The sequence below is a fragment of the Thermobia domestica genome, chromosome 7, assembly GCF_964235325.1.
Source record: "Thermobia domestica chromosome 7, izTheDome1.hap1.1, whole genome shotgun sequence".
NCBI lineage: Eukaryota > Metazoa > Arthropoda > Insecta > Zygentoma > Lepismatidae > Thermobia > Thermobia domestica.
In genome coordinates this window covers 40,682,066-40,707,311 of record NC_137460.1, presented here as the reverse complement: position 1 = coordinate 40,707,311, position 25,246 = coordinate 40,682,066, and the positions used below count along the sequence as shown (strand labels likewise).

Genomic DNA, 25,246 nt, shown 5'->3' with positions numbered 1-25,246 from the left:
TATATTACACCAATATTTGTTTAGAACCCGTTATTCCAAATTTTACATAGGTCTTTTTGTAAGAATATGATACGTTGCAGAAACAGTTTCTTCAATGCGTTTTGGCATTATGTCATGTACTTTTTTTTTTTTTTTTTTTAAGATGTCACGTTGGTTCTCAGAATTGTTGTGAGTTTGATTCCCTGACATAATCCTTAATTCTAGTTCATATATTTCCTTTTGTCCTTAAAAAGTCCTCTCAATAACAAACTAACTATTTTTCCTCGCCTTCACACCCGACTCAACTAAATACCCGCGTGTATTGAAAACTTTCGGTGAACTGAAGCTAGGAGCAGAACCGCAAGCAAACATTTTAAGAAATTAAGGATGTTTTCTGTGTACCAATTCTATACATTGTATATACAAGGAGTCAATAAATATCGCTTTTTTTTGCTTTCTTTACACGTACGCGAAAGATGGAATAAAGCTAGAAGTTACACATTGCTCCTAGTTCTATCTTATCTGTATTCCCATCTGTTGTCGTTTCATGAGTAAGCGGTGAAAAGATGGCTACAACACCGCCCACGCGCGAAAAACAAAGGAAAGGAAATGAAATCTCTACTCTTAAGTCCAACGATTATGACCTTTGGGCAAAAGAAGACGGATGAGTAGGAAAAATGAATGTCTGTGAAAGAATTGGTACAATGAGCATGTGGGAGGAAATTGGAGAACCTAAAAAAAAAAAAAAAAATCACGGACACGGTATTGTCTACTACAAACTCACTTGGTCTAGAATCAAACTGGAGATGTGCGTTCTGAGCCACCGTGCCCCCAGCAGATAAAAAAGAACAGGAAATGGTTCAGTTTTTATGCGCATCTGGGAAGAAATGTTGGATTGGAATCCTCAAAGATACAGCGCAAGTTTACCAGGGTGATTGCATAAGTGAACTGCGTATCATACACTATAGTTGAGGTCTCAAACACAGATTGATTATATAAATTGTAACAGCTTATACAGATGTATTGCTATAAAATACTGCTGACAGCCTTTATTATTAAGAAAAATATATATAAGTATTTTCTTATATTAATACAAATATAAAATTACGGGAATTAATATAAGGTAGGTCGATAAATAATGTACAATTCCCCCCCCCCCCCCAGCAAAAACTAATTAATGTATCATCACACAATTAATGTAACTGATAGATACAACATTTCTCTTTTCAAATCTGCAATCATAATTAAAATATATTTTCTTTACTCTTTCAGATGTGGACCCTAAAGTAAACATAAGAATCCGACATTGGTCAATAATCGAGTTCCTGTTTTAAGTCCGGAGATATTTCAGCTCCAGTAATTTAAAACTGCAACCTGTATATGAAAATGAATGTCCGGACAGAAACAACATACATAGATGGATTCAGCGCTTTCAGATTACTGATTTTGGTATCCGTGACAAACAGAAGCCCCCCTCTGCAGTAACAGACAAAAATTTAGCTCATGTGGAGGAAATGGTCAATAACAACCGGCATTAACGACATTTCAATCTCGAAAGGAAGTGTTCTTAAGCTTCTTTCAGATCTTGGATATCGAATTTTATGCTTAAAATAGGTGCCAAAACTTCTAAGAAGCGAAATGATACACGACCGTACACTGCGCATCAGATGCTAGCACAAATTGCAAGATATGAATGGACTTTAATGCCCCATCCCGCTTGCAGTCCCGACCTGGCTCCCTCAGATTTCTACCTGTTAGGTAGATTGAAGAATTTTCTAAGTGGTAGAACTTTGAAAAACGATGATTAGTTACTCCAAGAGGTTAGAGCGTGATTTCGAAAGCAAAATATAGCATTTCACCAAGGTGCCTATGTGGGCTGGAACGAATGCTAGACCAAATGCGTAGAAAGCAATGGTGGATATATTAAATGATCTTGATCTGTAGCTAATAGTTGTGAATTTATGTGTGTCAAGTATCATTATTGTGAGTTATCAGTTTTAAATAGTGAAGTATTGTGCATTACTTATTGACCGAACCTTGTACTATTTTAACATATAAGTATGCCATTATTAAAACATAATATATAAGCTTTTGAAGGGGACACGAGTAGAATAGTCTGTAGAACATTATGACTCACTAAAGCTGTCTATACTAGGAAAAAGTTGAGAAACGCTGGCCCACAGACTATTCAAACGTACGAAGGTGGTGTAATATGTTTTCAGAAGGGCACATCTAACAAACGAACCTCGATTTAGTGTTTCTTGCTTTCGTCAGCTGTTACCCTATCTGTGATTGCTGGAATTGATCGAGGCCAACAAAAGCAGCTAGTATCTGATACTTGTTGATATTCTAGCAGAAATGTTCAATATCCTTCAACGAATTGTATTTCACATTATGCATGATTACTTGGGTTACCATAAGGTCCATTCTGTCTGGATTCCGAAGTAACTTAGCAACGAACGGACAGCAGTATAACGAATAATGATAAGCTTGAATTATCTGCAGCAGTAAGTCGTGAATGAAGGACAGCAATTTCTTATGGTTACAGTGAAAGAAGATGGCATATTACCACCAAATCCAAGAGTACGAGCATGATGTGAAAGCGTATTTCTTTCTCAGTTCGCAAAATGTTTCATCATCACATTAAGATTATAAGTGCTAATTTCTCACAACAGTAGAACATTGTTTTTATGCACTGAATCTATGGTTCCTGTCAAGTCATATTAAGATACTTTAAAAAAGTTACGCAGTGCTATCCGAGACAAGTGATCTAAATGGAATTCAAGCGACGCTCAATTGCTCCATGACAATGTTAGACCACGTTGTGCTACCATTGATGTTGATAAATTGGAAAGGTTTTGGTGGTAGCTGTTGGAATACTTATCATATAGTCAAAGCTGGATTTTCGATGTCTCTCACGTATTCGGTTTCTTGCAGAAGTTCCTTATTGGGAAGAAGCTCAACGACGTGGTGCAAGTACAGTGCGTGTCTACTCACAAAAGATGGAATTTTTCGAGACTTCGAATGTAGTGCACCGCTGAGACAAATATCTGATTTCCTACGGTTCCTATGTTTAGAAGTAAGGTAGTTCATGTTCTACACTTGCTCTTTATAGCTTTTATAAGTGTTGAGAAAAGAAACAAGAAATGAAAAACAGAAAGAAAGAAAGAAAAACTACAAGAGTTACTTTTCTAATGTTACTACGTACCACTATCTTCAGGGGAGATGGTTCGGTTCCCGAAGAGAGTTCATGTGGTTCGGATCTTACATTAAGCTGAAGGTTAAGTCTCATAAAGACCTCGATGCTGTATAGGAATGTTCAACTCCGAATTAACTAACAACCCTATCTAACATTAATTAACACTATCTAGATCCAAATCAATATCAACTTACTCTTACCCATAATTTCATTATACAACTAATGTAAAGATATTAAGCTACGCAGTCTGATGCATCAGTATGACTCAAACAAATGATTACTTCAGTCTTAAAAATTTAAGTAAAATCTTAAGTTCAACGTCTCATAGCCATACTTGAAAGGGATAAGTAAGACGATTTTCTTTCATCTGTTTTACATTACTTTCCATCAATAACCTAAGCATATGTAAGTCGTGAAATAATAATTTAAAGGGAGGTACGAATTATACGTGTTCTAAATCCTCAATTACGCCAAGTGAGTTTATAGTTCACCAATATCATAATCAAGCGATTTTACTCTCCCTATCTTATATCGTACCATTCTAAACTGCAACTAAATTCTCTGGAATTACAGCCCTCAAATTGTCAAATAGCTTAAAGTTGGGTAATGTGTGTGGTAAGCACACCAACTCTTATTGTTGTTATTCACAGCTTTCTAAACTTAAGTTTAGTACGTTTTAATTTAATAATTTTTCAATTTGTCTGACAATGATGAAGCAGCACCGAAAATTCTGAGACAACACTGGGAATTTAACTCCGACGACACATTTATAAAACTTACTATCTGTCAAGAAAGTAAACGTACACTTAGTAAGTCTGGCATTTTAGAGAATATGAGAATTAAATTGATCACAGCTATATTTTCGTGGGGAGAAGCAATGAAAGTCTGGAATACATGACATAAGAGGGCAGAAGTTATACATAAAAATAATGCTTTAAATACAAATAGTATGGTTAAGTGACGACAATATAAGAGAAATACGAAAGAATCCATGAAACAAAGAAAAATATCATAGAAGATTTGAAGTAGGGACACAGTTTAATTGCTGCAAAGACGCCAATGAGAACACATACAGGGCAAAGTGATTGTGGTCTAGGTTAAGACAACCAACTCGAATCTGAAGGATTATAGTTCGGACCCACTCAAAGCGTTCTTTTACATTTTTTTAAAAAAAATTACGGTTCTTCACAGGCCAAGCATTTTAATATTTCGCTCTAAAGAAAGGCAGAAATTTCACTGTCGTTGACGATAGGGAATAAGTTTATGTGATCATGGAAATAAATATTTAGTTAGAGGACAAAAGTAAGGTAGACTACACGGTTATTGGCGAGAAGTATGTGCAGTACTGCATATCGTCCAAAGCATTCATTCTGACAAGCAAGGCCACATAGCATACCTCATTCGTGTGGTAGTAAAGAGCTGACAGTAAATCAGCGTGACGAAATTATGGGTCATGCGCCAAACGGCCAGAATGCATCTCAAAACGCCTGAGTGTTTTGTTGTGACCGACAAACTGTTCGCAAATGTTTAGATCAGCACGAGGATGATGGAATTAAATGGACCAAATCTTCGTCCAGATCAGATAGACCTAAGCTCAGGATAAAGCGCTGTAGAGTATGGCTGTTTCCACGAAACATTACGGCAAAGATTACCGGCAGCCTGCCTGAAGGACTGTCGTACTGCTGCCAACATCTTTCTCACAAAAATGCACAAGGCGAGACGATTAGAATGTCCACAGCGAAACACTGAACTCCCACAGGCATACCGGTATCTAACTATATGGAGTGATTAGAAGGTATTCTTGTCCGATTTAGCGAGGAAGACTCATCCTTTATAGGTCACGAGAGACAAAGAATGTGCCTCCCCATGTAGTGCGGACAGAGCATTCCAGACGGACTGTGGCACACTTCTAGAGCTACATGACATGACACTCGCTAAGCCAGGAGAAATTGTTCCAGTGCCGGGAAGAACGGGAAGGTTTCTATTGATCTTCTGGAGAACACCTTGATATTACCCTTTTATGCAAATTTTCGAGACCAAGGGAGTTTGTATTCATGTGCTTATGTCCAAACATATCCAAGCGTGGCTAGAAGAACAGCCACAACTCACCTGCATGGATTAGCCTTCACGGTCTCCTGATCTCAACCCAACAGAGCACCTATGGAGTTTTATAATGCTGGAATGAGAGGAAAGGGGGAGGATAGGAACCAGGTGGTTTCTAGAAGCCCATATTCTAGACAATGGTACTACTATCGCAATAATTTCGGTCAATTTTGTGCTCTTATTGCGAACATGCAGGAGCAAATGCGTTTCGTAATTGCTGCACGCTGTAATAACATCAAATTTTAATAGAAATGTTCTGTTGTCTGCATCTCTATTGATATGATCATTTCTAGGGAGTACGGTGAACGTTTATGTGAATTTGTGCTGGTCCAACATCGTAACAGTGGATTTTCTCAGGGTTCTGCCATTTCATTCCAGTTCATAATTCCATTACTTTCACTCTAGCCTTAGTTGTATTTCCAATGAAGGCTTCACTGAAGGATTCAATGTATTTTTCACTTCCCAATCGTTTATAAGTTTTGTTTTTCAGTTACATAATTATTAAGAGTAACAATGAGTTTAAAGTTCACAATCCGCTGTTGAAAGTATCATTTTATTTTTGATCTCCTCATTCTTTGCAGAGAAGGAAATTATTAATTGTTTTCTTCGTTTGTTTTATTTTTCATTGCTTATTTTCCAGATTACTGTGTAGGTTCCATTTTTATCGTTAACTGGTTGAAACGTGCATTTTTTGCATTGAGAGAATAGGATTATAGAAAGTATTTGAACCCTTTCCCTATTAGGATACTATTACAATGAAAGCGTAATGATAAATTCCGTAATGTCACTCCTTTTAACCCACCATCCTCCATGGCGATGAGGACTCAACTTGGACCAAAAACGATATCGAAAGTAACTATTCATCTCAGCAATCCAGAAAACTATGGACTGGACAGCAACATCGGTCGTTTTCCTTTTATTATTTTTACATGTCACTACTCAATCTTTCGCAAAAATATGATACCCCGTTCCTCCTTAGGATATGAATTTTTTATCAATTCAATGTCATAAGGTCCTTGACAGGCCTAAGGTTGATAATCATACCAAGTATAATTTTAATTGTTTCAATAGTTATTGAGTAATTCGAATTTTCGAATGAATTATGACCCTCGCTCCCTCCTTAGGATATACATTTTAATTGATTCAGTAGCTATTGCGTAATACGATCAAACAGAAACTCACATTCGCTTTTATATAATACGTTTTGTTTCGCATTTTACTAATAATCAAAGATTAGTATATCTGGATCATTTATTCTGTGTTTTGTTCAATCTGGGCTCCGCCAGTTCTTTGTGTCATGTGGCTCATCATATTTATTAGAAATGTTCAATTCTGGACATTAAGTGCAAACGCTTCTGAGACTAAAGCTAGGTCGCCATGCTGCAAGAATCTTGTAGCTGCAATTAAAAAAATCTTGCAACCCTACAATAATTCTCCATGTAAATATAATCTTGAAAGGGACATGCAACAATTTTTTTTATCTTCCATAGAGTCAAATCATGTGCAACTTTCTGTGTTGTCTTGCTTGCTAACTGCTATAATCATCCCACTGACATAAAGAAAAAGCCAGTTTCGCCGCTTCCGAAACGACGGATTCTTTTGGATGGGGAGGAGAAGCGCGCCAAAATATACGTTTTTAATGAGGAAGTTCACTATTTGTCCACTAGAGTGCAGTGCTGTATGGATATCTTTCTTGCTTTCAGAAAGTGGTACTGTGTATTCAGTAAGTAGAAAGATGGGGTTGCAAGATTTTTTAATGACACCTACAAAAGTCTTTCAGCATGGCAACCTAGCTTAACATAAGTTCCAGAAATGAGGTTATTCCAAATTTCCTCAGGTCTGTTTACAGGAAAATTTATTTCCACTCCCTTTTAAGAACGACACTAACACCTGTACACATGTATCAAATATATAATTGACATGTAGAGAAGACATAAGAAATAGTATAAAAAGAAGATAAAAGTTAAAAGCCTGCGTATTACGTGCAGACGATTTAAGCATTTACAGGGTATATTATCAATACGGAAGACAAATGCAGCTGGTATAGTGAAGAGCGTGTCAGATTTACATGCATACGATCCTTTCTTTTATCATTGGTATCTATGAAAAATTATCTTTTATTAAGAAAATATGTTTTCTTGACAAAGAAAGTCATCAATAAACGTAAGGAAATAACTGAACATGACGCGGCTTTTGATATAATAAATTATAGCATACGTATATGTTATTTAAGCATACACGTTTTTCTTAGGTGGTTGTGAAACTTAGGAGCTTGCTTTCTAGTAACTTAACGTGGAGTGCACCTAACCAAGATTATTTTTTTACTTCAATAACTGAAAGGTTCATTACCTCCTCACGAAATCTCGCTCGTAGCTAAACTTCTGAACCGGATTCTCTCTTTGTGCAAGTTATTTAAAAGAAAGAATGGAAAACAGTGACTTTTTTGTCGCACATAATCTACTATTCAAAGTAAATAGGCTGTCGGTCTTCATGGCGTAAATGGTTATTGCGTTGGTCTACTAACTTGAAGGTCGAGAGTTCAACTCTGTTATAAAATTGCTTTTCTTTTCTTATTTCCAATTTAACCAAAGCTTATTTCTGTTTTCTACTTCATCCTAGATTCAAGACGCTGGCGAAGAACGTCTTCAAATAACACTTTACGTAGCTTTAGGTAGCAATTGTCTGTTCAGTTACACTTCAATGCTATGTTGAAACACCCACAGTGACAGATAAAGGAGCACTGTGACGAACTAGCTCATTTCGTCACCTTGAATGTAAATTGTAACTGTTTTTTTTTTTTCATTATTTGTTTCAACAAAATAATTTGCATATGGAGAGGAATGGTCTAGAATATTAGTTTAGAATGATCCGTCATATGGAGGTGGTGTGACTTCCTAAGTATTTAAATATCTGATACCTTATATGTGCACTATGCAACCAGTTACAAGAGAACAAGCCCCAAGTTTAATTACTTTCAACATAACGAAATAGATCCCTTTATCTTAGCCGAGCGCATTACAAAGGGGTTACGTCTTGGATGCGTCAGATCCGGGCCTACAACTTTCCTTTTTATTTTTACTAAAATAACCCTCATAGGCATTCTATTGCGTGTATCGGTTAAAAAAATACAAAAGGAACATTGAAGTATATAGACGAGTGAAACAGTGAACAGTGGATAAAAATCTACTATATATTTGCCTCATGTCTGCAGGTAATTTGAAATTCACCTTCAATTAATTATATGTTCCTCTACGAAATATCGGGCCTTATGCAGAGTCGTTCTGATGCGTGACTAGTGACATACTAAAGCGTTCAATTCACATATGTTTCCTGCAGTAGTCAAACCTTTAGTATAACACTAATCACACGTCAAAACGACTGACTCTGCATAAGGCGGATCATGTCCATCCGAGGTTTATGAAAATTTTGAAAATGAAATTTGGGAAGTTATCACGACTATTTGTGGACTTTCAAGCTGTGTAAAACACTTTTCGATCAGCCAAGTAGTTCATATAAAGTGTCTCCTTAAATCTGGGGGAAAATCCGATATTGTAATTCGTTTTCATGTCACAATTTGGTGTGCTTGGTCCTGAGTTCGATTCCAGATAGAGACGAGTGGTTTGGAACCCACATTAAACTGAAAATTTCGTCCTTATATAGCCTCGATGCAGAAATAGGACGTAAAAAATATCAAATTACGCAAAAATGTTCCGAGAGTTCACACGATAAAATATACTAAATTAAATATCACAATATTAGTATTCATACAAACTTGATTTTCATAGTCAACAACATTAGCCTGTTTATCTTACTTAAGCGTAAAATTTTACAACGTTTTGCATCGATTATTAAGCACCGCAAAAATTTTAAAAAAAATGTTAAAAAATTATTATAAATTAAATTTAAAAATTCTAAATTAAAAAGAGTTTCTTCTTTATAAATTTAAAAAATTATAGATTATAAATTTTAAAAAAGTTTCTTCTATGGAATCGAACTGCTGCCTTTTGGAAAATGAAATGAAATTTTTAAGTTTTAAGTCCCACGGTTATGCCGGCTAGGCTAAAGGAGACAGTGATGATGAGTAATGAATGAAATGGTGGAATGAAGAAAGTGGGAGGAAAGGGGAGAACCCCGAGGAAACCCACGCACACAGTGTTTGGCCACCACAAAGTTCACTTGGCGGGGGCAGGGTTTGAACTGCTGCCTCTTGGACTGGTAATCTGTAATCTTAACCATTACATCACAATTATTTTACCCTGAAGGCTTTGTCACTGACGTCTTTACAGGCAGTTCCAATCTGTGTTACTACTTCTAATCTTCTATGTCACCTTTCTTTATTTCATAGATTCTTTCGAATTTGTTTCACGTCGTTATCACTTATTGCTATTACACATAATTTTATTTACAACTTCTACCCCTCTTACTTCATACTTTTATTGCCTCTCTTCACCAAAATATACAGATTTGACTTATTTAATTCTTACAAACAGATATACATTTTCTTTCCTGACAGATAATATGTTTATCGTTACTTTGCATACACGGAGACTGGCGGCTCCTGAGGGAAGTCACATCGGTAAAAATTTCAATTTTATTGCTATAATTTATGGAAGGAAGCTTCCTGCATATTCAGAAAAGCGTATACAGGAATTAATATTTTAGGAAGTTTTCTTCCCTTAGGTTGTTGTAGCAATAAGATTTGAATTTTTACCAAGGTGTCTAGTGGATTGACTTGTATTTAAAGTATTGCAGCGTTCTGCTAAAAAAAAATTCCAGCATACTATGGTGAGCTGAAAAATAAAAGTGAGTATCACATACGACTGAATGCTGTGATATTTAACAGGCTGCAAAATATGTTCAAAAAAGTTTTCTTCAATATTCTAATAGAGAAATGCTCAGAAACTAGTGGTTAAAATCGAAGAAAAAAGCACAGAAAAAAAAACACAGAAGAGTAAGTGTTTTCCGGACGTTATTTCTCTCAGAAATGCCTGTCGTAATATATATATATATATATATATATATATATATATATATATATATATATATATATATATATGTGTGTGTGTGTGTGTGTGTGTGTGTGTGTGCGCGCGCGCGCGTTCGTCTCCACATCGTATTACATAATTATATTTTTTTTTACCATTTGTATTACATTTGGTACAGAAATGAACTGTTAAGTAGAAGATCAATTAATTAAAAATATTGAAGAATAACATGCAACATATCACAGAGTAAGATGAAAGTCAAAAAGGCAGGTTAGTACGAAATAGTAGTATTGCTGGCCCAAAAAAGGGAAGGCTAGGGCGCAGAATAAAATGTCTCTGAGGGAGTCCTTTAACATCGTGCCCAGGGATGATTGCTGTCAAAATTAATTAAAGCATTATCTTATAAACACTATCCAATTTCTTTCTCGAACACGCATCTGATTTTCAGTGGTTAGCCAGTTAGGCCTATCACCACCTACACTCAGATGATACGGTTATCATCTTGATGGGTTACAAACAGAATTTTCACATTTCTCCAGTATTACATAGTAACTTCCAGTACCGGTACAAATTTGCAGTATTTCAAGTATTCATAGACACCCTCTTTATCGATATGACTTCGCTCAAAAGCCTCCACTGCAACATAAATTACTATTTCACTTGTATTTCCTTCATCGTTTTTAAGCTGGATATTATTATGAGGCGACCAACTATAGATTGATTCTCTGTCATTAAAAAATAACATTTACAGTCATAAAAATATATCGACATGCGAACATTAGCTACTTTTGTAAGAATACTCCCAGCGCTTGTTACAATTGCATCTTTTATTGCATAATATAATTTGTATCCTAGTATAGCATTAGTATAGTGTAATTATACTTACTGAAAGTTATATGAGCTTTGCACTCTGCGCACCGATATGATTGTGTTGATAATCCGATTTCTGGACAAATATCCAGTATATATTCCGGTTTCTCTGACACCTTCACTTGCGCACACACTCGGTTAATTTGATTTAAACACTTCACATGACAAGTATACAAGCAGTCTAGGAAAAAAAAGAAGAGAGTTGTTAGAAAAGTAATGAATGTATCTTGAACTACACAGTATGAAATAATATTGTTCATTCTTTATACTTTTGAAATACTCTTTTACCTTAGGCAAAATACCTAAATGTCAAATACCGTATTTAGTCGAGTTTAAGGGCTCCTTAAAAAAAAAAAAAAAAAAAAAAAAAAAAAGAAAAGAAAAATAATAATAATAATAATAATAATAATAAAAAGCCTAAAATTTTTGGCGTATAGCGCAGTTGTTGTTTGATTGTTGTCAATCACAAATACTTTCATTGTTTAATTTTTCTGTGTCAAAATCCATAAGAATAGAAAACAAAAATGAGTTTAAAATACTGACAACGTAAAGTTATAATCTTTTAGTTCATAACACTGCATGTATAAGTTCAAATTAATATTTTCGGAATGGACACAAATACTATCTAACTCTCTCTAGGGTCGTACAGTGGTGCTTATATCAAAAGGATTCTCAGAAACAGACATTATTATTTTTTTGAGGGAGGGGGAAGGGGGGGGGGCTTTTATATTCGAGTAAATACGGTACACTTGTGTAATTATACGTAACTCCTGAATATCGATCTTCAAAACATAACTAATTTACTTACATGGTTAGCATATTAGAATTGTGGTGCTCATATTTGAAGGTTTATATCCTGCTAGGCAGTGCAATCTTAATAGTATTATAGGTTCCTGGGCAATCCAGTATACTGAGGGTCCTACGACAATCACTCACAGAAGTAAAATGTACATTAGCATATATGTATGACAGATGTGACTGAAATACTAACCCAGGGATGGTAAATAAGAGACAAATCAGAATGTCCATTTGTTGCACCAGAACACTGGAGCAAACTTTACTTTATAGTTCATACAATCTAGATTACTGTGTAGTAGTGTTTATTTATAGCAAGTCATTTGATATTCAGATTAACATGGGGCTTCCAGTCAAGTGCCCATCGGGCTCATGGTTAAGACAAACCTGCTGTTAGGTGTCACGAAGACTCGAATACATGCAAGTAGTGTTTAGATTTCACTTCTACTAATGAACCTTGTCCTTCATAACCTTTGTATTGCATAATGATACAACGCAAATTATAAATCCCATAATTTATTTCTATATGCAAAAATCACAAATCCCATTATTTATTTATTTATGCAATAACTGCAAATTGCATTATTTATTTATTGAGGTACAAATCTCAAATCGCATTCATTAGTTATTTATCTTAGAAAAAACTTTACTAATAATAGCCGCGCGTGAGATACCAACCCAGGACATACTGATTAAGATTTTTTTTTTTAAATTTAGTGTCCCTTTCGAGCGCCGAGGCTATACGAGACATAAACCTACAGCTTAACGTGGGATCCGAACCACATGAGCTTTGACTAGGAATCGGAATCTGGGTCTCCAGCACCGAAGACACGTAAGTTTATCACATACCCATGAGGGAGCCCTTTATTGACTGCGAATTGAGAATGTTAACTGTTCACCTAGATGGTCTCGCAGAAACTAATCCTACATAAAAATATATTATTTACTGAAGGTAAATAGTCCATATATAACTATGTAATAACACACACATGTGTATATATATATATATATATATATATATTTAGAAAAAGACGAACTGGTGGAAAACCACGTCCTGATCCTTCGTTTCCTCTGCGATTGTTCCCTCGTTTGCGCTACAAAAGTTCTAACCAAATAGGCTACACTAACAGCAGCATGGTTATCTTCTCATGTTTTGACATTTTATTCCTCCAAACCATAAAGCCGTTGTCGCTAATGGCTTAATAGTCACGTTAAGTATGATGTATTTCTGTTAGTATACATTATTCTTCTGTTTCCGCATGGTTCCAAAGTCGTGAGCTGCATGTGGAACTTACAATGGTGTTTTGTATTAACTTATAAATATTGTAATGAAAGACAGAATCGCAATTTATGTTTAAGTTTCTGAAAGAAGGAGATCCAAGATAAATAAGGGAGAGAAATGTAATTATATGAAAATACAATGAAACATACACCGGCCTATGGTTTCCTTATGTAGCAGACCTATTGTTATAACTGAAAATATGAGTTTCAAATTCTTGTACCTATATTTCGAGCGGAAGTGACGGAATTACTTTAAGTTATCCTGTCCATGGAGCAACTGCCTGTCAAACAGGGGATAGAGTTTGCAGTAAGTACATTTTCTTTTCGTGTTATTACAATGCTGTTTATGTTAGATTGCTTCTGCAAATTACTATTAGTTTATATATATATATATATATATATATATATATATATATATATATATATATATACTAATGGATGATATAGAATATATATCTCATAAACAAATACCAAGCACTCACCTTTTATAGAGATAATAATCGTAGTTCATAATTTCGGTTCTCGTTGGAACTTTCGTAAGTAACATTTTTTCTAGTTGTCTTTGCTTTCATACGTAGTCATTTTCTAAGAGGATTTTACTGGAACAACTGGAGAACACAGGATCATCTGAAAACTCTGTTAAAGGTGTAGTATCATTGGTTATTCTCCGCATTTATTCACTCACAGTATTCTAGTCATTCAAATTACGGTCATCACTGATTCTATTTAGGAAACTATTTTACATATGGACGAAAAAAGGGCGATTTTCGATCTCAATGATGTGTTGCGAATTTTATTCATCAAAAGAAACAAAATCACTATAATTTTTCCTCATTTAGCCTGGCCGAAACACGTAAAAGAACTTGCTTTTCCTTGTCGATTTTTGGTTTCATTAATCAGAAGTTATTAATCTTATGAACACTTTTAACTTTGTAGTTTTAATCCATCCTCGGTAAATTTCTTAACACTATTTGGGCAACTAGAAGAAATGTTGCTTATGAAGATTCCAGCGAAAACCGAAATTCTGTGAACTACAAGTATTTTCCGAATACAGTGTGAGAACCTGCTATTTATTTACCATTTGGATAGTTGATCTATAGAGGTTGCAGGAATAAAAAGCCAATACACTGCTCGCTGTATTAAGTAGCTGAAATGGTTACAACAATCGCTTGCGAAGTAGGAGCGGGTATTCTAGTCCCAGCCCAGATTTTTCTGTTATTAGACCGGTTGCTATATACTGTCAACAGTAAAAATGGTTATTTACCTACGGAATTTCTTTTAGCGAAAACTTCGGGGTCTGTAAAAGGATTTGAACATAGTTTTTAGTCACTTAAGTAAAACCACGTCCTATTTGAATTGCAATATACATTGGAAAAGTAATCTTCATGTCGAGAAGTACTTGAGAAAAGATATTGTATAACTGTATATCCACTTATGTTGGCAACTTATCTTTACGTATAAAATGTAACTATTAACCTTAAGGTTACCTATTTTATTCCTCTTTGGAATCAGTTTATACTTCCTACATTTCGTTCTCTGAAACTACCATGAGCTTCTTCTGACCAAATACAGTTTCAAACAGCAAGCGAGCACGAAATTTCCTACATTTTATTTAATCCATCTTCTTAATTTTAAATGCCTCAAATTCACACCTAAACTATGAAAGAAAGAAAGAAAGAAAAAAAAAAACCAGCTTATTTGTTTAAAATGAAATATTAAATTATGCATGTCGTTTAATAATTGATGTAATTTCGCTGTTGCCAGGTGTCATTTTCTTTCTGATGCTTAGAATTCGTGGCACAAATCACCAGCTTTTGCTATAACTATACATATTAATGTTCCTAATAACACCGAGATAACGTCGGTTATATATTAATTTGTATTGTGTCCAATACCTTTCAATGTACTGTTCCTTGATTTTAATTAATTCCCATATTCCAATTATTTCTTACCCATACATATGAAAATCATATGAACAAAATTCGTTGTTAGATTTGATCGAAAATTTAATGAAACTCCGAGACACTGTTATTTTACAATTTTTCTTCTTCTAAGTCTTTTTCCCAGTTAGCTGGGTTTTCAGATTGCTGTCCACCTGTTTCTATCTTGTGTCATTGTTACTGTGACACAACACTGCACCACATCGATTTTAACACAATCTCTTCACTTCTTCTTTGGCTGGCCTCGCGCTCGTTTCCCATTTAGATTTATAGCATCCACTCGGTGAACCACGTATTCCAAAGGTCGTCACCTTACATGTCCAAACCATCTCACAAGGGAACATCTTATATTGATAGTAGCATTACCCAATGAAACAATGTGCAATTGATAGAGGAGTGAAGAAAAGTGAGAAATCCAAAGTTTTACGCGCCGACACCCAGAAACACAGGAGATACAGAGGAAAGAAGGATCTAGAATCATGTGAAGATAGCAATGCAAAAGATACACTGACACAGAAAGAACTTCAAAATGATGAAAGTAATCAAAATGATATTTACACAACAGTATAATAAGCAAACACTGTACTCCAAGACATGCTCAATAACATCGTATGTAATGCAGTGTTGAAATCTGAGCACAAAATGAAGATTTGTTAAATGGCACGGAACACAAATTATAACATCCAGAAAATCTAATTATGAGTAGAACCCTACCTGTGACGTCTTGATGTACAGTGTTGTCAACGTTTGAAGATAGGCCTACATGAATTCTTATATGAATCTTGGATGTAGAAGAATACACACAGTACATGATTCGAACTAGTTGAAACCAAAATATGATACCATAAACAAGAATATAATCACTGAAGTACGAAAATAAAGGACGAAGCACAGTGTCGAAGCAGTTTTGCCGAAGTGAAAATTAGAATAATATTAAACACAACACACAAAACTTTATATAGGAAATCATATAGGCCTATCTTCAAACGTTTGCAACACTGTACATCAAGACGTCACAGGTATGGTTCTACTCATAATTAGATTTTCTAGATGTTATAGTTTGTATTCCGTGCCATTTAACAAATCTTCATTTTGTGCTCAGTTGGCAACACTGCATTGCATATGATGTTATTGAGCATGTCTGTGGTCCAATGTTTGCTTACTATACTGTTGTGTAAATGTCATTTTGATTACATTAATCATTTTGAAGTTCTTTCTCTGTCAGTGTATCTTTTACATTGCTATTTTCACATGATTCTAGATCCTTCTTTCCTCTGTATCTCCTGTGTTTCTGGGTGTCGGCCCGTAAAACTTTCGATTTCTCACTTTTCTTCACTCCTCTATCGATTGCGTATTTTTGATTGGCGGAATGCTACTATCAATATAAGATGTTCCCTTGTCAGTCTACTTTCTTGTAGCTTTTCTACTACTAATCTCACCTTTACTGTTTCTCGGATCACTTCAAACTTAATTCTGTTCTTTCGCGTCACTCCACATATCCACCGCATCAATCTTCATTTCCGGCAAATGCAACTTCTGTTCCTCTCTCTTCTTCGTTATCCATTTTGCTCTGCATAATTTGGTATGTCTCACTACGATTTTGTAAACTTTTCCTTTAAAGTGTATTAGTCCTCTATGATCACATAATACTATTTCAGTTTTTGTCCAGTTTGTCTAACAGCTACTAATTCTGCTGTTTATATCTTCTATACCTACATTTCCCTGCAGTATTGATCCCAAGTACTTGAATTTGCTCGACATTACCTTCGTCCAGTCGTATTCTTATATTCTCGATTTTATTTGTATATTGTAAATTTTCCGTCTTTGTTTTACAGATTCTAAGCCCTTTGCTGTCCAATGCTTCTCTCTAGATATCCAATTGTAGTGCTGCCTTAGTTCACTCATCAGCACGATATTTTCCGCAAATAGCATATTCCAAGGTACTAACTCTTGGATATCCTTTGTAAGCTCGTTCACCACAATTGCAAAAATACACGAGCTAAGACCGATTCCTGATAAAGTCCTACCTACTTTAACTGTGAACTCTTCTGTTATTTCGCACCTACTCTTTACTCCTGTCCTACATCCATTATACGTATCCTAAATTATAGAGACGTATGTGTTTTGAACACACTTTTTTTTTCAGTGCCCATCAAATAAGATCTCGTGTCACTTTATCATACAATTTCTCTAGGTCGAGAAAACCATATGAAGCTTCTTCTGGTATTCTCTATACTTTTTCATTAGTATCCTAAGTACAAATATTGTATCTGTTGTCGACCACTCTGGCATGAAACCAAATTGGTTTTCTATTATTTCAGTATCTTCTCTCAATCTTGCTTCTATCACCCTCTCCCAAAGTTTTATTGTATGGCTCATAAGTTTTATTGCCCTGTAGTTGGTACATTCTTGTACTTTTTTTTTTTCATTTTTCCTGTTTCCAATATTCTGTTAAAAAGTTCATAATATATTCATCATATATATTCATCCCGGACGTCGTTATCCAAATTTAATTTAGGTGGAACTATATATACAAACTGATTCCGAAAAGGACTAAAACATTCAACCTTCAGATACAATACTTCCATTTTATACTAGCATATGTTACGTTAAAATAAAAATTAAGTCACTAACACTTCATCTTTAGGTATCTAAAGAATACTTCAATATAAAAAAAAAATATGAATGCATATAGCCAGGGATCTTCGAAGTACAAATAGAATTACTTATATTTATCTGTATAATAATAATAATAATAATAATAATAATAATAATAATAATAATAATAATAATAATAATAATAATAATAATAATAATAATAAATAAATAAATAAATAAGTAAATAAATAAATAAATAAATAAAAGCGTTCTTTACTCCTAAGGAATGATTCCTACATTTATTTGGTATGTTCAAGAAAACTTCTGTCATTATGAATGACTCAAGCGAGCTCTCGTAAACCATTCGAATTTTACAGCTTAATTGACCACATACCAGATTGACGATGATAGAGGAAGCGTGTGATATTAGTAGCAAGATTGAATTGGTGTAGTGACAGAGATGTTATCAGATCGGACTGTGTTAAAAATTTGCAACCAGAGATGTTTGTTCCAGGGAACTTTTGAAATAATTCAAATTTCAAATCTATGATTAATATTTGTATGGAAATGAAAATAAAATGAAATCTTTCAGTTATACGTCCCACGGTTATGCTGGTGTGGGCGAAAGGAGACAGTGATAATAACAATGAATAAAACTGTGCAATGAAAAGTGGGAGGAAACGAAACGGAAGAACTTAGAGAAAAACCAAGCACATGAGGTTTGTCCATCTCAAAGTACAATTGGCGCGAGCTGGGATTGAACCAGAGATGCCATGCACCAGAGGTTAACACTCTACCAAATATTTCTATGAAGAATCCATAGACTGAGGATCAACATCAATCTCACACATCGTCATAGTTTGTGATGAGGTTGAGGTCAATGAGGATTAGACGAATACTCTTCTCTAAAGAAAAATAAATATCTTTTGCACTGCCTCAAATCCTAGGAATCTGAAGGTAGTCCCAGTAAGAGACTTAATGCAAATTTGACGTGGTTAGCAGAGCAGAGTCTGTAGGTGGAAATAGTTTCTTTACTGAACATATATTATGTGTGCTTATTAAATTATAATGCGCCGTGTGCTTATTAAATTATAATGCGCCGTGTACTTATTAAATTATAATTTATGAGAATCTGAATATCATGAACATTTCCAAACGAGCCCATATTTACCTTTACATTGGTACCAAGTATGGACCATACTCCAAATGATACCACCACATTTTTCACAATGGTATTTGACATGCGGTTGGTTCTGCATGACAAAATGGTGTCCCAAAACTAGTCTTGTTTCCAGGTGAGTTGTCATTGTTGCCGCTTCTTCTTCTGCCTCTTTTTTATCTTGTAATTGAATTCTCAACTCAATTAACCGCCTTACCAGAATTTTCCTGTCACTGGAACATTCCGGACTGTCCAATACCATTTCTTTACAACGTGCAACGGCATCTTGCAATTCCTCGATCGTTGCTTCCTGTAGATATATGAAACATATATATTAAACAGAGTAGTAGTTACCAAACTCCCCAGAGAGTAAACCTCTTGTATTACAAGAAAATACATATAAAGATGAATACTAAAAAAAAAATAAATAAATAAATAAATAAATAAAAAAAATAATAAATAAATAAATAAAAATAAAAATAAAAAAATAAAAAATAAATAAATAAATAAATAAATAATAATAATAATAATAATAATAATAATAATAATAATAATAATAATAATAATAAAAACTTAATTTATAAGAATCAATTAAATCAATTGTTTATTATGTGTGTGTGTGTGCTTTCATGGTCCGGGTTCGATTTAGAATTTACAATTAGAGAGAAATTTAAAGCAAGAAGTAAGCAGAAAAACGCTGGAAACTGATGCCTTGGCCAAGCATCATTCAGTGGAACATAGACCACTGACTAGCCATTAACTTTCATGTATTATATAGACATAAAGTAGGTAGACAGGACAATTAAGCCAAAAGAGGTACAAATCCTCTTTCCTTTGTAAAGAGAAAGGTTTACAAACCCTTTTTTCTGCAGTTCAAAAGATATACAGTGTTAACATTTTTACTAAGGTAACCTGTTATTTAGTGCAATCAAGAAACACTGCAAAAGTCTTTTTTCTTTCTATTTTCATCAGTAGCGAGTTGCCAAGCAACTTCTCTTTTCTTTCTCGTACCATCTCGAATATACAGTATATGTGTGTAATTTATTTATTGTGTGCCTTATTTTCTGTTATCATTAGTGATTGATGTCTTATGATTTCAAATTTGGATTTTGATTGGCCAAGATATTTATTTAAAGATATGATTTGACACATATTTGCATATAACTTCTAAATAATATAAAAACAACTTACTATGTCCAAGTGTACTTTAATTATGCTAATCTGTTTCAGCAATCTCTGTTGACTTCGTCAGAAGCTCTGGGAAACTTCCATGAAAGTATTTTAACTTCTCAGAAAGCCACTTCACATTTTCCTTTAACTCGTTGAAAAATGTCGATTTAAACTCATGTTAATGTATATTCCTTATACTCAACAATATAAATTACAATGTCTATAATATCATTACATGGATCTGCTATTAGGTAATGCTAATGGTAGGTTATGGTAAGCTTTAAGTAGCCTGAATTAAGCGGAATTTTCTTTCATAGTATAGAACTGTGGACTTCCGTTAAATACAGTTTCTTGTACATTAGCTAATCATATACACATTCTTTCCTCGGTAAACTTGCACTGTCTTCTTAATTGATTTGATTTGATTTTTAGTTTAGCGTCCCTTTCAGCAGCGAGACTATATGACACGTGCACCTACAGCTTAACGTGGAATCCGAACCACATAAACTCGCACCGGGAATCGAACCCGGGTCTTCCAAACCAAAGGCGCGTACGCTAACCGCTTAGCCACGACGAAGCTCACTGTCTTATTAAGTGCTGATGCCATGTGGCATGATAAAACACACTGAGATTTTAGATGTTCCCTTTTTCTGGAACGGCACGGCACGTAACGCGAAAGCTGGCTATATACACACTATCTGTAGTCATGACGAAAATCATTAATTGGCTCGAGTTAACTGCTCCTTTTCAACACCGAAGTTAAATGAAACGGGACTTACTCTTTAAGTACGACTCGAATCAGTCATTACTCTGGTTGTTTGTACCCAAGGCAAGTACCTCACCGAAGGTCGAACTCGGGATAGCGCGCACGGAAAGAATGTACGTTACTTTCTTAGTTACGATGGAGCACTGTGCAATAAGACTGAACATACATATACATGATTTTTTCCTTATAAATTACTGACAGACATCTTCTGTCGACCAGAGGAAAATTTGTGCATATCAAGGATGACCGAGCTCACACTTTAAGAAAACATTCACGTTATGAATATACAAGGATGAAAGAAGTTATTATTTATTCATTTATTTATTTTTCTTCACATACTATAATTTTACGAACGAGAATCGTGTTACTTCACGCGACGAAGTTAATTAGATTGTTTGTATATGACCACGTACTATTCTCGGACAATATAGTTAACAATTTTCTTTTTCGTTATACACACAAATATATGTTAATTTTCTTATAAACGGGACACCCTATGCATTCACAATCTTTTAGAGACAATGTGAAGGAAGGCAGATTTCTGCACACATCGCTTTCCAGTGTGAGACAACAGTGGCATTTCATGCACCATGATTATTCAAAACAAATAACATTTCCGTAAAGCTATCTACTTCTTTAATATTTTAAAATCAATTTAACCTAAATACTTTTTTTTTTTTTTTAATCCACAATCATGTCTGACGTTTTAGGTAAAGTGTAATAAATAATTCTGTTAAAACGTTCTTTTCCACAAGTATAGAAGAAAGTTAAGGGATGAGTTTGAGGTTTTGTGGTTTACGTGCTTATGCAACACCGTGGTTATGACGAACGGGACCTACTATTAACATAGGCTCTAAACCAGGATCGGAGTTTGAATAGACAGGTGTGCAGATAATAGTGCAATATCAACCTTTGCATAGTGGCCGTTCTCCAGGACACGATTTCGCCTCCAAGAGCGCTGGATTACGGGATCATACCACTGGTTTCGTTGGTTATTTATCAATGTTTATAAACTCCTAATTACAAGTAAATATTATTAGTACTCCACTGATTTGACCAATTTTCAGATTCAAGAAAAAGAATACTTCGCATTCAAGTCTTGTAGTATGATTTTAGTAATTTCACAGGGAAATATTTTTGTAAGGGAAGGGTATATGAAGACATGGGGAGAAAATCTTCAGAAAATCCTACCAAACGATACTCGATTACATAGAAAAAGAGAAATAGCTCTTACATGGCTTAAACAGAAGCTTTCCACTAAATTCCCATTTCTCTCTTTGTGTTCATGCCTTTCAGTGGAATCATCATCTTGACCCGACACGCATCCTGAAGTAGACGAAGAAGGAGTCGAGGCTAATGTGTGTATTTTATCTTCACCACTATCAGTAAGCACAGACTCGTTATTTCCAATATCCATTTTGCATATATTCGATTTCGCATACAGACTATGCTTACATTATACCTGAAAAAGGAAGGGAAGTAAGAATATAGAAACGAAAACATTTCAACTGTAATTATTTAAAAAAAAAAAAGTACTATTTATTTAACTATATATACATTATTTATTTAACCCTTAACGAGTTTTCATTACCATTTGGTTACACATTTTTTCATCTTCCCTATTGCGTTTGAAGAGTATTTGTATTATTTTCAGGTATTGTTCTTTGTGTACACACTTTCCGCGATGGTAGATCAGCTATTGCCCCCTGGTGATAACTCTGGTGAATTTTACGCGGGAAGTAGTCTGTGGATATGTTGGTTTGCATGCAGTGCCGGAAGCAGACAGAAAAAGTAGTGAACCGTTAAGGGTTAAATAAATTGAGGCACTTTAAGTACAATTTAAACAGTGCTACCGTAAACCTACTTATTTATTACATTCTGAAAAGTTTTTCTGAACGATTTTAGCTACATATTATATTGCTTTTTATTAACTCATTATATATCATTGTTCCTTTATTGGGACATTTATATTTATTATTATTATTTATTTTTTTCATGATTAATGACAATGGATATATGTATTATTGTTGTGTTGTAATATATTTGACTTTTTTTTTTTTTTTTTTTTTTTTTTTTTTTTTACAGAAAGATAAACAGCAAATTCTGAACAGTTAGTTATAAAAGAAAAACTTCTCCTAATAATTTTCCAGGAGGTAATGTACCTAAAATGGAAGCCACATTTCCTCGCTGAACTGCTATGCTGATACGTTGTATCAGAAAAGTAGTAGCCCGCTTGTCATAAGTAAGGTGTGCAATACGTTGTGTTGTAGTACTGGCTGTTGATGTAGAAAAATTATTTAGTATTATTGGTTGTGATTGTTTAGGTTTGAAACTGATTTATTGCCATATATGTTCCTGCTACTTCTTGATCTTATTGTTTGAAGTGAGGAATTTGAATTTGCAATTGCGCTTTATTAGCTCTATTTAGAATATTTATAGTTCGAAAGAGGAGTGGAGTATAACATATATCTATATATATATATATATATATATATATATATATATATATATATATATATATATATATATATATATATATATATATATATATATAAACCTTGGGTAAGTGTTAAATATGTTTATCTGCAACGTTTCTAAAATTATTAAAAATTATCATCGCACTCATCGTCAATACGTCAATTAACCAAAAATATTGTGAATAATTTTGGCAGGTAATGGGTTAACAGATTAAGTCACTCACATAAAGATCGAATCAACTTTTATACAGATGTTTTCATAAAGTGGTTCGATCTTAGTACGGGTTGTTTAACCTGTTAAAAAGACCACTTATTAAGTGACCAAATCAGTTCAGGAAACTCTTAAAGACGAGATAAACAAGATAGGTGCCAAATTTAAACATAACAAAGATACTAACTAGTGTCGAGTAGTGCCGGAACGATTCATTTCAAAGGAACGGACCTTGAATGGGCTGAAAGGATCGAGTATTTGGAAGAAATCGGTAAGTTGGTTTGTTTTGGAGTTTTAAGTCCTGTTCTCATCTTCAAGGCTATATAAAACGTTGACTTACAGTTTAATGTAGAATACGAACCACACGAGCTCCAACCGGGAACGGAATCCGGGTCTTCTGTGTCGGAAATGCGTAATTATGTTAAGCACATACCCATCAAGGAGCTCTGGAAGGAACTTAAATTAACTTCAGGATAATTAACAAAAAAATTGGATACTTATTAATGAAATGAAATGAAATCTTTGAGTTTTACGTCTCACGGTTATGCCGGATAGGCTAAAGGAGACGGTGATTATGAGAAATGAATGAAATGGTGGAATGAAGAAAGTGGGAGGAAACGGGAGAACCCCGAGAAAACCCACGCACACGGTGTTTGTCCACCACAAAGTTCACTTGGCGGGGGCTGGGATCGAACCCGGGACCCCAAGCACCAGAGGTGAACGCTCTACCACTGAGCCACCGCGGCCCCCTATACTTATTAATGACTCCTGCCTTGAAAAATTTAAAGATTTTGACGTTTCGGAACTCTCAACTGGTTCCTTCCTCAGTGGCAAGGTACTGTTTTTACTCCTTAGCTTTTTTTTTTTTTTTTTAAATTTTGAATATACCCCCATGCGCCCATGTAATTATAACTTCAGGGTAAATTATCGTACCTGAAGATTTATTTCAGGTTAACAGAACCAAATATCAAAAGTCGGATCTACGAACGTATGGTGATCAAGTCAGTTGACGGAAGATTGTTAACTGAGTACACTTTGTATGCAAAATTAAAATTCCATATATGCACTAGCACTGTGCTACAGCATGATATCGTTCGAATGTCTCCTAAATCAGTACGACGTCTTCCTCTGACTTGGATCCACAGAAACGGCTACTTCTGAGAATATCCACTAAATAGATCTTGATGTCAGCAGATGGGAATGGCAATTATGATAGTCATTGTTCATTGGATGACAGTAGCACATGGTCCATGCGCACTATACCACCCTCTCTATACTTGTCATCACTGGATATCGTCTCTTTTTAAACTTCGTACCTTAAGGGCATCTGAGCTCGCGCACACAGTTAGTTAAACTTACCATTTACTGTGTCCTGCTTTAACTTTCCTGGATGGATTCGACAAATTAGCCTGTCATCATCGTTAGGGTGTAGTCCTTTACTGGAAAATCATCTCATATCACAAAATGAAAGCCCCCTATACTTCTGTGTGTACAGAATATCATTTTTACGCTTCAGGATAGTTTGGCGCAGCAACTGGATTCCTCGTGGGATTATCCAGGCAACTTTTTCCTCAGTGCTAATCCCCCAAGTGCGTCAATGGTGTGAGAGGCATTTGCAGTGAAATCGGAATTATAATCTTATATATATACAAAGGGCTACAGTGCATTAGAAAGGCAAAGTGTGATTTTAGTGATGAAAATTATTATCCATAC

General features: G+C 34.7%; 1 protein-coding gene across 3 annotated transcripts in view; it reads right to left on the bottom strand.

Annotated features, from left to right (window-relative positions):
- The window catches only part of DEF8 (differentially expressed in FDCP 8 homolog), a 55,849-nt gene that overhangs the window by 15,580 nt on the left and 15,023 nt on the right, over positions 1-25,246 (bottom strand). For all 3 annotated transcript variants that reach the window (XM_081764521.1, XM_081764523.1, XM_081764522.1), the window contains exons 2-4: positions 22,080-22,307; positions 18,922-19,219; positions 11,153-11,317 (exon numbers count right to left, since the gene is read on the bottom strand). In XM_081764521.1, coding sequence (XP_081620647.1) covers positions 11,153-11,317; positions 18,922-19,219; positions 22,080-22,262 — 646 coding nt within the window. In that variant the 5' untranslated portion in view covers positions 22,263-22,307. The remainder of the gene's footprint in view (positions 1-11,152; positions 11,318-18,921; positions 19,220-22,079; positions 22,308-25,246) is intronic.